At 36.8% G+C, this 14602-nt stretch overlaps 1 protein-coding gene across 3 annotated transcripts in view; it reads right to left on the minus strand.

Annotated features, from left to right (window-relative positions):
• Positions 1-14602, minus strand: part of LOC101743158 (division abnormally delayed protein) — a 147905-nt gene that overhangs the window by 5451 nt on the left and 127852 nt on the right. For all 3 annotated transcript variants that reach the window (XM_004922946.5, XM_062672696.1, XM_062672695.1), the window contains exons 6-8: positions 6759-7003; positions 4756-4882; positions 227-392 (exon numbers count right to left, since the gene is read on the minus strand). In XM_004922946.5, coding sequence (XP_004923003.1) covers positions 227-392; positions 4756-4882; positions 6759-7003 — 538 coding nt within the window. The remainder of the gene's footprint in view (positions 1-226; positions 393-4755; positions 4883-6758; positions 7004-14602) is intronic.

A 14602-nucleotide genomic window follows, 5' to 3' on the forward strand; every position in this document is an offset into this window, starting at 1 on the left:
ATCAAAATAGAGTTTTGGCACATAGCATATTATAGGCAGCGGCTTGGCTCTTCCCCTGGCATTGCTGAAGGCCATGGGCGACGGTAACCACTCACCATTAGGTGAGCCGTTTGCTCGTCTACGTCTTTTTTATTGCCTACAAGGGCAATAAAAAAAAATAGCAGACTTCGGTTTGACAGCGACGATTTGTAATCACGAACAATTATATAATAACAATTCCGCTTACCATCGTCGTCGGAGCCAGATCCCTCTTCACCTGAACCCTCGGCGTCATAAGATCCGTCGTCTTCGGGATAACTTCGACCAGAGCCGGACCCTTCTTCGCCTGCCTCATCTCCCTGCATGAAAGCCTCAGCTTGCGCCCCCCCGGTCCCCGCGTGTGAGATCAGCAACTGTGTAGTGATACAGTATCGTGATTATGTCTTCATGTTAGGCAGCGGCCTGGCTCTGCCCCTGGCATTGCTGAAGTCCATGGGCGACGGTAACCACTCACCATCAGGTGGGCCGTATGCTCGTCTGCCTACAAGGGCAATAAAAAAAAATGTTATGGCTCACAGTGAAAATTGTATTTCAATGTTTTTTTTTTTTTTAATAAAAGTTCAGAGTTGCCCAAGCTACACATGGGAAAAAGTACATGTCAAGACAAACGTCAAGCTGACTCAGTATACTGCAAAGAGTAATGTAACTCATGGAAAAAGGGCTAAATTGAAAAATTATTATTAAACTGTACATAACCTCACTGATTAACAGAATTCCCGAATGTTTTAAATTTAGATTCGTATTATTTTTGTTATCATGAACAAAAATAATTCATTATAAATGAGCTATTAAAATTATTTTGAATTAAAATCAACGAATGCGGATGTTAAATTTAGATTGAACACGTGGTAACATGGATACTTTTTCTTAAATGTCTCAGTGTCGAAGTGGTCCTTCCTTCTCTACGAACAAATCTCAATCCCTCTCTATGGTGCTGAGACGTGGACTCTGAAATCAGCTGATCACCACCGCATTGATGCTTTGGAGACGTGGTGCTGGAGGAACATGTTACGAATCCCGTATAGTATATCGGACTAACGCATCCATATTAAGACAGCTCAATATCCAAACCAGGCTCTTTACTATCTGCGTCAAGAGGATATTTGAGTCACATTTCCAGAAAAAGCGGTGACAAACTTGAAAAATTGTTAGTAAGCTGCAAGATTGCAGGCAAAAGATCTCGTGGCCGCAATCCAATGCGTTGGTCCGACTGAATTCTGACCACTCTGGGTACCACAGTCTACGATGTCATACATACCGTCGAGAACAGAGCAAGATAGCGAAACATCATCCAGAGAAGGATAATGGGAGGAGATGGTCACGACACTCTGACGTGAGGAATGCGACTCAGATATGAGGTACGATAGGAGCTCCGATCTGTAATGTAACCAGGATTGGTAGCTCACAAGCCACTAACACCAACAAAACTGTAAACTGGGCAATGAAAATTTATTAGATTTTCTCGAAAACTACATTTATACATATAGGAGATTTCAAATTTGCGACGACGATATGTACTCTTAGTATTGGGGATATTGACTAAACTCTTAACGTAAACATGCCATTGCAAAACGCATATTAAAGTTTCTATCTAACGTGAACGATTTGAATTTTAAGTTTTCTAAAGATATCCTAAGGTACTCGAATGCATAAGCAAAAACAATTTATTTCCTAAGCAGCTTTCATTACTACGCGTCCCGAGCCCGTGACAGTGGCACCCAAACTATTTTGTCACCTCGATTGAAAGAACTGTTCTAACTTATATCAATTTCTTTTTTACTATACCACGACTCATTTGGAGTACATCACGTTCTAGAAATCTCCTCGGCGCTATATCGTAACTCATTTTAAGCGACGCTAAAGAGATGTTTACAGTAGGCGCCTTGGTAGCGGCCAGAGCCGTAGTAACTGAGTAATAAAGGCTGTTGTTGGTATTCAGGAGTAATCCCAACCGCTTATCATAAAAGCTGAGCTATACTCGTCTCTCTTAAACAGCAATATGTGAGTGATGAAACTAACGTAACGGTTCATTTGAAAATTCCGAAAATCAATCAAATTGATACTATCTACAATTTGAGGAGCACTGGTTTTACGTCGTTAAGGACCAGACCAGTTCAAAAGCACTTAGGGTTTGTATGGAAGATTAATATCAGAGACACATCGTTAAATGAATGTTTCATATCTAAAGGCATGAGCTTCGGTTTTATCTTATCTTTTGCATTATACTTTCGTTTTATGATGCATCGCCTCTTATCTGATGGGAACTGTGAATTACATGAATATTTAAACTAAGTAAAGCAAACACTCGTGTGTTCTATAAGTCTTTGTTACATATTTAAAAATAACTGTCCTATCTTATTATTTCTACTAGATGATGACAGAGCTTTGCTCGGTTTTTTTTTTGATAACACCATCTTGTTGTGTCTTTAAAGCAGTTAGTTGCCCTGAATTAAGAAAAATAGTATTATTATTCGCCAATAGATGCCGGGAAGAGTTGATTATTGAAAACACGAATAAAACAACATTTTCTGAAAATAAATCGTAGCTAGATCGATTTATCGCCCCCGAAATCCTCCGTATACTAAATTTTATGAAAATCGTTGAGCCGTTTCCGAGATTCAGACATATATTTTTAATTTACAAGAATTGCTCGTTTAAAGGTATAAGATAAGATAATTTTATAAATTCCTTAACGTGCATTTAAAATTCATAACTTTGTTGTAAATTCCGGATGTTTTAACATAATTATATTATATAAGATAAGATTATTCATTAAAAAAATAATAGAGGTGGGTGTTTGTATAGTTTGTATAGTTTTATAATATTTTTTTGCATTAGATTGCTATCTCTGACAGACTCAATTTAAATGGTCACGTCCATATAAGTTTCTCGTCGGATCTTCGCCGGATTTCGTCGATGGTAGATTCTGCGCAGCACTGCTCTTGCTAGGGCTAGTATTAGCAAATTATTTCAGATTGAGATCGTGAGCTCAACTACCAGCGAATAGGTAGATCAAAATATATATATGTCACCAGCCATCTTGACACATGAGGCATAACAAAATGTAATATTAAAAAAAAAGACATGTCCGCTGAGTTTCTTGCCAGTTCTTCTCAGGACGGAAGCTAGTTTTTGTGAATTGGCGGTAGTTGTTTTTGACGTTCAACCACTGAAATAGGAAACCTATGGAAATGAAACGTCAACCAAAAATTCGTGCCACTGTGACGTCATCTGGCCACAAAACATGGCGGTTTTAGTGCTGTACAAAAGATTTCAATGTTATCAGGTTTTATCGATAAACGTTCTTGGCTCATTTTACTTTAAATATTGTTGAGTATTATTTATTTGTGGAATTTATACTTTAATGGAAAGTAAGTAGGTATATTGTTATGTGCAAATATGATATGATTTAGATGGGTGAAATCTAAGATAAGTTCGTCCTTCGAATTTGCCAAGTAAACGATATGATGATTTTTAAAAGTTGCTACACTGATTTTATAAAGTTGTTGTTTGTCGCAAAACATACAGATATGGCGTAGTACAGTGCCATCTGCCCATTTCTAGCATGCTAAATGTTATCGTATTTTGAGTACGTGTTTTTCTTAGACTATTACAATCTATTTTAATTGTTTTGCTGACTCTAAAGTCCGTAACACACTACCGCAGCGCACCCCAAGGAAGGTGCGCCGCACCATTTGAATCACTTTCACTTGAGAGTGATTCAAATTTTAAACATATCAAGGGACCGCGTGAAAAAAAAAACACCTACAGAACATTTATTTATTATTAAAAACGTCATTCCTTGTAACTTCCTCTCTAAAATCACTTAATTATTAAATATTTAACGAATTTACAATAGTATTTTACTCACTGCGGAATAAAACTATTTTATTTAAATAGTTCCGAAGAAATTTTGTCGGTAGCCTTTTTCCCGAAATATCTAAACAGAATGTCTAAATATGTTTTGATGACATATTTTAAAGAGGTATTTATGATTAGTGTCATGATCAATAGATTCCGACCGAAAAATGGTGTCCGATTTTTCGGATGAGGGCTCCATAATGAATTTAAATATATATAGATAATAGTTTTGGGGCATTGAGTTTCTTGAGATCCTATAAAATACGTTTTAATTATTATTTCTGTATGTTTTAAGCATAATAAATTATGAAATTTTATATAAGCAACTATATTAAATCGATATCAAAGTTAATAATTAATGTACAACCCAAAACAGACGGCCGAACTGACGTGACAATGACATTTGGTGCGCTCAACATGGCGGATTTTCGGCCTCATTAGACGGAGACGGAGATATTTACGTATATTCATGTTTCATTTTATGTACGCACTGAAATACTGTTATATTGTTTTCCTGCGAGTTAAAGTGCTGAGTAAGAACGAGATAGATATATGTTTATGTGTGTGCCTTCAAAATGGGTGCTATTTATATAAGCAATTGTACGTATAGAACAATATGTCGTGTCCCTACTATATAGGTCTATGCGTTCAACAAGTATGTACTTTCATTTATGTTGAATAAAAAAAAAATTGATTTGATTTGAGGTCGAAGCCTCCATTGTATTGTACAGCGGCTGCACCATTCTTAAGCCGGTATGCACGACTGTTTGCGGCAGAAATGGACACAATGGCGGTAGGTACTTATCATTAAAATTAATATGCTTGACAATAAATTAAATTTTCATATAAATTTACCTGTCTGGCTTGCTGCAGTCTATCGGCAATGTTAAGAAGACGCGGGTCCTGTGGTGGGTTCAGTGTGATCTCAGGATTATACTTCTGGTTGCTAAGTGTCGATGAAGGCACCAATGGTTTCGAGTATCTGTGTACCAAAATAAATTTTATAAGTTTGTATAGCCGATAACGAATTTAGGGTAATGTTTCAAGCTCAAGAATTTTATCAACTTTCATTGAGTCATAATCTAATATAACTAGTCAGGTCATAAGTATTGTCACACAGTAAAAACTTTTCTTTTAGAATGCTGGCCACAAAAAAGTTTATTGAATTCGAATTTCGAATTGTTCATGAAAATAAAAATGTATACTTTTAGAATTTTACTCATTTTTTTAAACATGGAGTGGACGCTTAAAGAAGACCGTGTTGCAGTTATTGCGTTGCATCGTTGCGGAAACGCGCCAATTAAAATTTTTAACATTCTGAAAAATTTGAATATGATCAAAAGATTCGTTTATCGTACCATCAAACGATACAATGAAGACTCTAGTGTAGATGACAGGTCAAGAAGTGGTCGCCCTCGGTCTGTTAGGACTCCAGCAGTGATAAAAGCTGTGAAGGCGCGAATTCAAAGAAATCCCAAACGTAAGCAGAAACTGTTGGCCCTTCAGATGGGGTTAGGCAGAACCACGGTGAAAAGGGTGTTAAATGAAAACTTAGGGCTTCGGGCATATCGAAGAAAAACAGGACATCGTTTGAATGCTCGTCTAATGGACCTGAGACTGAAGAGATGCCGCGCTTTGTTGAAGCGGTACGCGGGAAAAAAATATCGGGAAATTCATTTTTCGGATGAAAAAATTTTTACCGTAGAAGAGAGCTACAACAAACAAAATGATATGGTGTACGCACACAGTAGTGAAGAAGCGAGCAACCGTATTCCGCGTGTCCAACGAGGTCATTTTCCATCCTCGCTCATGGTATGGTTGGGAGTTTCTTATTGGAGCTTAACAGAGGTACATTTTTGTGAGAAAGGTGTAAAAACGAATGCAGTTGTGTATCAAAATACAGTCCTGACGAACCTTGTGGAACCTGTTTCTCATACCATGTTCAATAACAGGCACTGGGTAATCCAACAAGATTCGGCGCCAGCTCATAGAGTGAAGAGCACACAAGACTGGCTGGCGGCGCGTGAAATCGACTTCATCCGGCACGAAGACTGGCCCTCCTCCAGTCCAGATTTGAATCCGTTAGATTACAAGATATGGCAACACTTGGAGGAAAAGGCGTGCTCAAAGCCTCATCCCAATTTGGAGTCACTCAAGACATCCTTGATTAAGGCAGCCGCCGATATTGACATGGACCTCGTTCGTGCTGCGATAGACGACTGGCCGCGCAGATTGAAGGCCTGTATTCAAAATCACGGAGGTCATTTTGAATAAACTTTAGTGTCATAAGAATCTATGTTTTGTTAAGTTCATTTTGGTATATGAATGGTTACGTAATGAATAAACTTGTTTCAATTATTTTACATTAAACATGTGACAGAATTTATGACCTGACTAGGTATATATTTTTGATTGCTTAGATGGGTAGACGAGCTCGCAGCCCACCTGGTGTTAGGTGGTTACTGGAGCCCATAGACATCTACGACGCAAATGCGCCATCCACCTTGAGATATAAGTTCTAAGCTCTCAAGTATAGTTACAATGGCTGCCCCACCCTTCAAACCGAAACGCATTATTGCTTCACGGCAGAAATAGGCAGGGCGGTGGTACCTACCCGCGCGGACTCACAAGAGGTCCTACCACCAGTATAAAATCGATTTCATCATAACAAATGTTACACGAATCACAAATTAGAGGTGATAATCGAAAAACGACAAGGATTTGCTTTTTAGATCTGTAGTTACTAAAAAAAAACCATGCGTGTTTTAGGTAATTGAGCATCGTATTGTTAACAAGCAAATCGCAATAGAAACATGCGTCAGGAACAGTATATTCGCACATTTATAAACATTACTCACTCGCCAATGGCCTGTCCGTTCCAACAGTGTTCATTGACGTCATCAACGAAGTCGGTCTCGTCACACAGCCTGTCCGCGACAGTGCTGAACAGCCTCTTTGTGGAAGCGAGGGTCGCCGCGAATTGGAGAAGCTCCGTGTCCGGAGGCGGCGCTCGGAAGTCGTCTCGTCTCACCGAACCAGGCGTGGGTGGGGCCGGCGTGAGACCGGAGTCCACAGTCGACGGAGGACCACATTCTTGACGTACCTAGAATCAATCATTTCGCTGCACAAAAATAGTATTTTTCTCCTGTGATTTTTTATTTATTTATTTTTTTCGCCCTTGTAGGCAGACGAGCATACGGCCCACCTGATGGTGAGTGGTTACCGTCGCCCATGGACTTCAGCAATGCCAGGGGTAGAGCCAAGTCGCTGCATACTTATTTTTCTGCATTCATTTGCAATTTTGTCGTGTTATATGTTCAACGTTTTATCAAAACGTTTTATAGTTGCGGATAAAGAGACAAGCGGTTCTTATACCGACACAAAGCACCCAGATTAATGATCTCGTAATGAAACTGCAGAGGGCAGTGCGCAACCAAAGAGGAATGCAATGTCGCTTAGCAAATGGCGCACACACTAGATCGTATCGCTATTCAGCAGATGGCGATAAGTCGCGGTGTTGTACAAACGTTGATGCCATGTCGTTTGTTACTGCACGTGTTTATTCACAAGTTCGGCAAATAGGGTTATGCAAAAATTCACATAATGTCGTATTACCCACAAACAAATCTAATACGTACATTAAATGTTACTAGAGGTCCCGCAGTAGTCGAAATTCGACTATAATTAATTGGAATTGTAAGTTTGTACACTATTATGATTGTATTTTATACTTCTATAATCACAAATTTCGCCAAGACTACACTATAAAAAATATTAACAACGACAAACAATATTTAATCTATTCTCAATTTGACCACAGACGTCAAGAACAAAAGTTTGACAATAAATAGTATGCATGCGTGTGTGCGTCAAATACATGGTATGTAGTGTGTGTTATGTTTTCTTTATTGATTTAATGTATCTTTTATGCATTATTTTAAAAAAATATTAGCATTGTGCACTTCTTCTCTATATTCTCTATAAGTGTAGAAAATTTCATACTCCTCCGTCCGCGCAATTTTCGTAAAAAGGGATACAAAGTTTTTGCTTCACGTATTAATATATAGATTATCGATCTCTAAGCTAATCTGATATAATAATTTACAACCAAAAGTCGTAAACGCCAACTACTGAGTGTTTCAAAATAAATCCATATAAACGATTCTCGGTTAGCATTGATATTTCTTTTCGATTATTATTTATCCAGAAATTGGTAGGGTGGTGGTACATACCCGTGCGAACCCACAAGAGTTCCTACCATCAGTAATTACGCAAATTACAATTTTTGTGGGTTTGATTTTTATTACACGATGTTATTCCTTCAGCGTGGAAGTCAATCGTGAACATTTGTTAAGTACGTCTTTCATTAGAAAAATTGGTACCCGCCGGCGGGATTCGAACACCGTTGCATCGCTAGATATAAATGCGCCGGACGTCTTATCCTTTAGGCCACGACTTCATAAATTACTAATATAAATTTTTAATTGTAATCACTGAGCTCGAGATGAAACAACAGGATTTGGCGTTAACGCTTCGAGTGTGCCATTAACTTGTGTGGGAGATAGTAAATGTATGACAACGCAAAGAAAACCCTATTTTACTGTAATGGCTGTTGTATTTGACTTGACGTGAATAACACCGCGGCAAACTTGTACTCAATTTCAGAATAATTTTAATCTTATACATATTATACTCATTATATAATAGAATGAATCGAATAAAATCAGAATACATACAAAGTTTTTTGGACGCAATGCTATTACGAAGATTAGAACGCTTACGAAAGAGAAAAGCGCGTAAATGAGCTATCATTAATTTAATCAACTCAACGTACAAAAAAACACCTAGGAACATTTTATTCTACATCATGATTACGTTTGTTAAATTCCAAAACAAAGTTAAATTAGTTTAATTAGCAGGAATTACATCCCTGATTTTAAAAATTATGCAAAACATTAATTCTAAAATTAACTACAAGTTATCCTACTATTTCAAATCCTTTTATTTTATTTTTTTAATATTTGTTAACAATAAAGATATTCGATCTGTCTAATCTAGAAGTCTAACTCATATTACATTACAATGATATTTAGAAGCGAAAATTTGTGGGGACCGATGGATTTTTATTCCGCTTCCGCGCAAAAACTATAGCCTCCGCCCAACTACTATGGTACGATCAATATAAAACAAGTTAGGCGCGGTAAGTATCAAGAAAATGACGTTTTTCAAACATTTCCTAATAGTCAGAGCGCATTCTGCAATTTCCAGTCAATAGCAGAGAAATTCTCATTCTATATCTATGAATATTAATAGTCTATGAAAGCCATTAATTAAACGCTAATAAAACATCTCAATAAGGAACCAAAGTAATTTGTGCTTTCGTTACGACAGTATTCAAAGTCACTATAAGGTCACTATTAGATACCGCAACAAACCGACATGCCTATTCGAGTAGATTATTGTAAAATATGCCCAACCTAATTTGAATGTGTTAAAATGTAAGCCAGCCAAACATTCTCTATAAGGTTCGTTTATCAAATAGAAGCGTCGAGACATGTATTAGATTACCATAAATATAAGACCTATGACTAAGCGCGTTGTTTTGATTACCAATTAATCATAAGATTTGAACTACTCGCTCGGGTCTTTGTACGACCTTGTATTGATGTAATGATTAGGAAGAAGATATATACTTGGAATATAATTATAATAACAGTATTATGTAAGTGTTTTTGTGTGATTTTATTCGGATCAATCGAGCGGTCGCGTGACATTTTGAAATATCAACTTTTATGCTGCCAAAAAAGAGACGTGTTTCATTAGAGCCATAAATTATATTTAGCCGTTGGAATATTCGAGATATATCTTCTAAATTTGAAAAAGGGCGCAAATTTTGACAACTCTTATAAGTGTCACGTAACGTCGCTCTAGCAGTAAGATTACGAATTCAGATTAGGATTATCATACCCAAGTTCTAAGCGAAGCGATATTTGAGTGTAGAAGAAAACGTATCAGCGGGATTATCGCAACATACATACATACAAAAAGGGGATATCCTGTGTCCACAGAAACGTGTTTTGAATTTAAATACGAACTTAATTATAATTTGTAATTCGTATAGTATTTTGCAAACAGTGCAATATTTGTGGCTCTGGTGTAGCGATCATAGAATAATATGTCGATGTCATAACGTGAATATGGCTATTCACTTGACTTTGACCTTGTGATGTCTATGGTCTCCTGTATCCATTTAATAACAGGTGAACCGTATACTCGTTCACGCATCGAAAGAAATAAATTATTCTGTAATCTTGATTACATAGTAAATAAATGTAAGTGCGATATTATTATATTTATTTTTTATCTTTATTACAAAAACAACAAGAAAATAAGCACTCGGCTTTAACATTCTTTTAAATTGCATACTAGTTTGATAAAAAATATCATTTACAATATTCTCTAAAGGGAAAACTAAACGATATCTGTTAGATACTAGTTTGTATTACTGTGTCTTTCATTAACGCTTTAGTCGCCGCGTTAAAGTTTCATCTTAACGATCGTAAATCTTCGTTTTTATTTTATACTAGTGGCCCGCTCCGGCTCCGCTCGGGTCTTTAACAAAAATTTCAACAATATTTGACGTTGTTTTATTTTTTTAAATAAAAGAACACTTATTGTGGCATAACTATAATAGTTAGACATATGCTGCCGCGACACTTTTTGTAAATAATAATGTGTTCTACAAAGTCGTAGTACATTATTTTATTCTCTCATCAATAGTTTTCGCAGGGCACGTGGTGTAAGGAATATTTTAGGTAATTTTTTAACACCTTGGGTTACCATATTGGAGTTTTAGTAAGGACCCCTTATTTTTTTCAAAAAAGATTGTAGCCTTTGTCACTCCGGAATAGTGTAGCTTCCAAACAGTGAAATTATTTTTCAAATCGTTTCAGTAGTTTCGGAGTCTATTTAATATAAACAAACAAACAAATCTTTCCTCTTTATAATAATAGTATAGATAGTATAGAAGTATAGATTAAACATCATTCTAGAGGCTACTTTACAATATTTGGGCAGGGGTCAAAGCCGTCATAAGCCGTTTACGGCGTGTATTGATACATGAATACGATTTTGATGTCTGAATAAATCGCGGGCCACGCTTCTCAGCGGTGACTCGCCCACGCGCGAACACTCCACATGCAATAATGACTTCTCTATGATAACCTTATAGCTTTCTTGTTTATCATAAATGGTAACGTATAATATTTCCGTATCGCTCGTGTACCCGTGTAGGCGAACTCCGTTATAGGTGTACGACCTATAGGTCAAATTGTACCGGAATTAATTAGATAAGTCTGATTGCAAAACGTATGTCAACAGTAACAGATAATCTATATATTAATACGTGAAGCAAAAACTTTGTATCCCTTTTTACGAAAATTGCGCGGACGGAGGAGTATGAAATTTTCCACACTTATAGAGAATATAGAGAAGAAGTGCACAATGTTAATATTTTTTTTAAATAATGCATAAAAGATACATTAAATCAATAAAGAAAACATTACACACACTACATACCACGTATCTGACGCACACACGCATGCATACTATTTATTGTCAAACTTTTGTTCTTGACGTCTGTGATCAAATTGAGAATAAATTAAATATTGTTTGTCTTTGTTAATATTTTTTATAGTATAGTCTTGGCGAAATTTGTGATTATAGAAGTATTTAAATTTGTGATTATAGAAGTATAAAATACAATCATAATAGTGTACAAACTTACAATTCCAATTAATTATAGTCGAATTTCGACTACTGCGGGACCTCTAGTTTTATGAAAAGTATGTACTGTACTGTACTAATTTAATGTGTTCTAAGATTAAATTGTATTACAAAAGTTTGCCGCTGCTTAGAAATAACTAGCTAATTTCTTACTGATGGTAGGACCTGTTGTGAGTCCGCGCGGGTAGGTACCACCACCCTGCCTTTTTCTGCAGTGAAGCAGTAATGCATTTCGGTTTAAAGAGTGGGGTAGCCGTTGTAACTATACTAGAGACCTTAGAACTTATATCTCAAGGTGGGTGGCGCATTTACGTTGTAAATATCTATGGGCTCCAGGTACCACTGAACACCAGGTGGGCTGTGAGCTCGTCCACCCATTTAAGCAATGAAAAAAATATATTAGTGTCTATTTTCTCGTCGTATTGCGTTTTCAAGTTATATTGCGTTTCGGCATCAGATAAAAATATAAACAAGTCGTTTATTTAGTAGGATTCGATAGAAAACAACCGGCTTTATGTCTTTGAAATGCTATCATAGTAGGTACAGACTTTCGCGAGGTGAAAGCGTGGTGAGTGCGTGGGCGGACGCCGGCGCTCTCAACCTCGTGATGGAATAAGAGATGCACTCTCTGAATACAGCTCTTCGCTTTGAGCTCGTGTACTCGGACTAAGTGTCAATGACACTGAGTGATCCTTCAAGTAAAATGGCGTTTTAATTGGCAATTTTGTAATTGCCATAACAAAAAAAAAACAACACTACGGATTACAGTGGATTGTTCAGCACTAAAATATTCAGTCGTTAAGTTTTATTTTCGTTTGAAAATTTATAATTATATCGAGGGATGAAAGGTTGTTTGACTTAAGCGACATTTCGCTTAATACGCGACATTTGACCTTTGTATTCAAACGTGCGTTTTATTTGGGTATTAGCATCAATAGTTCGATGTTTTGAATTGAGCTTCAATTAAGTATTGAATAAGTTTGAATTGGGCTTCAATTGAAAACTTAATGGAAAGAGGTAAAAAAGTTTTTTTGTTATGATATTTTTCTAAGTTTCAAAAATCTCGCTTAAGCCAAATACCCCTCGATATGTTTATTTACGTAGGTATGTCAGTCAATAACAGTTAATAGACCATGTTAGTTGTTATTGAAATAGGTTTTTTTTATTTCCCTTGTAGGCGGACGAGCTCACGGTCTTCCTGATGGTGAGTGGTTACTATCGCCCATGGACGTCAGCAATGGTAGGATCAGAGCCATCCTGCTGCCTACCGTTAAACAGTTACTATCAAATGAAATTATTAATTATTAACATCAAACAAAATGCGCTCTTAATCACTTATCTAACTAACAAGTTTATCCTCTTGAAATGTAAACATATTTAAAAATCAGCACAACTTCATTACTTCGATATAGAGTCTATATAACCTTTCATATTTATTAATCTGCTAGCTCGGTTTAGCAAAATGATACTTTTATCTAAAGACCTTAAATTCTATAGTTCGCAAGCATCAAGATACGTCGGTCTCAACAAGCGACTTCCTCTGCCAAGTATCACCTAACGTTTCTATGAAAGGAACTAATGAAGCAGACAGAGCCATCACATCCGTGGGCAGTGGTTCCATTATTAAAATACCTACGTGAAACAGAAACTTTGTACCCCTTTTTACGAAAATTGCGCGGACGGAGGAGTATGAAATTTCTCACACTTATAGAGAACATAGAGAAGGAGTGCAGAATGTTAATATTTTTTTAAATTGTGCACAAAAAATACATTAAATCAATAAAAAAAAACATTACACACACTACCATGCATTTGACACACACACGTATGCATACTATTTGTTTATTACCAAACTTTTCTTATTGTTAGGTTTAATTTATAGGTAGTCTGTAGTCAAATTGAGAATAGATTAAATCTTTTTTGTCTTTATTCATATTTGTCTAAAGTGTAGTCTTGACGAAATCTGTGATTATACAAGTATAATATTGACAATAGAATCATAACGGTGTACAAACTTATAATTTCAATTTTTTTTTTTTTTGCTTAGATGATTGGACTAGCTCACAGCCCACCTGGTGTTATTGTGGTTACTGGAGCCCATAGACATCTACAACGTAAATGCGGCACCCACCTTAAGATATAAGTTCTAAGTTCTCAGTATAGTTACAACGGCTGCCGCGCCCTTCAAACCGAAACGCATTACTGCTTCACGGCAGAAATAGGCAGGTACTTAGCCGCGCGGACTCACAAGAGGTCCTACCACCAGTACAAAATACGAAAATCGACTATAGTCGACTACCGTGGGACCATTAGTTAAAAGAATTGTGCGCGCCAGTAAATTGCACTGGAGGAAACGACGAGGCGACACGACTCGACGGAGAAGTTCACTCCGAGATCTTGACACAGTTACGTGACTCGAAGGGCTTCTTGAGTACGATTCGTCTAAGGCACAATGATAAATATGGGTATGATTACATCGTCGCATTTCGTTTAAGTGACACATGTGAAAGCCAATCTATACATATCAATAATTAAACTATATAAATAAAATTGGAGTGTCTGTTTGTAATATTGAAATAAACGCTTTTAACTACATGCATATGAATATACTTATATATACGGTACATACACCAAAATGACATTTTTTACAACTTTTGTCTGTCTTTCTGTCTGTCTGTCTGTTTGTTCCGACTAATCTCTGGAACGGCTGGACCAGTTTTGACGTGACTTACACTGATAGGTAGCTGATGATATAAGGAGTAACTTAGGCTACTTTTTTTAGACTAGCTTTGCTCCGCGCTGTCACACAATAGCCGCGGGTAACATCGCGGGACTCAGCTATGAATAACAATAATAATAATAAAATTTAGTGTTTCCGAAGCGAAGCGAGGGCGGGTCGCTAGTAAATCATATAATA

This window comes from Bombyx mori, chromosome 15 (genome assembly GCF_030269925.1).
Source record: "Bombyx mori chromosome 15, ASM3026992v2".
Taxonomy (NCBI): Eukaryota; Metazoa; Arthropoda; class Insecta; order Lepidoptera; family Bombycidae; genus Bombyx; species Bombyx mori.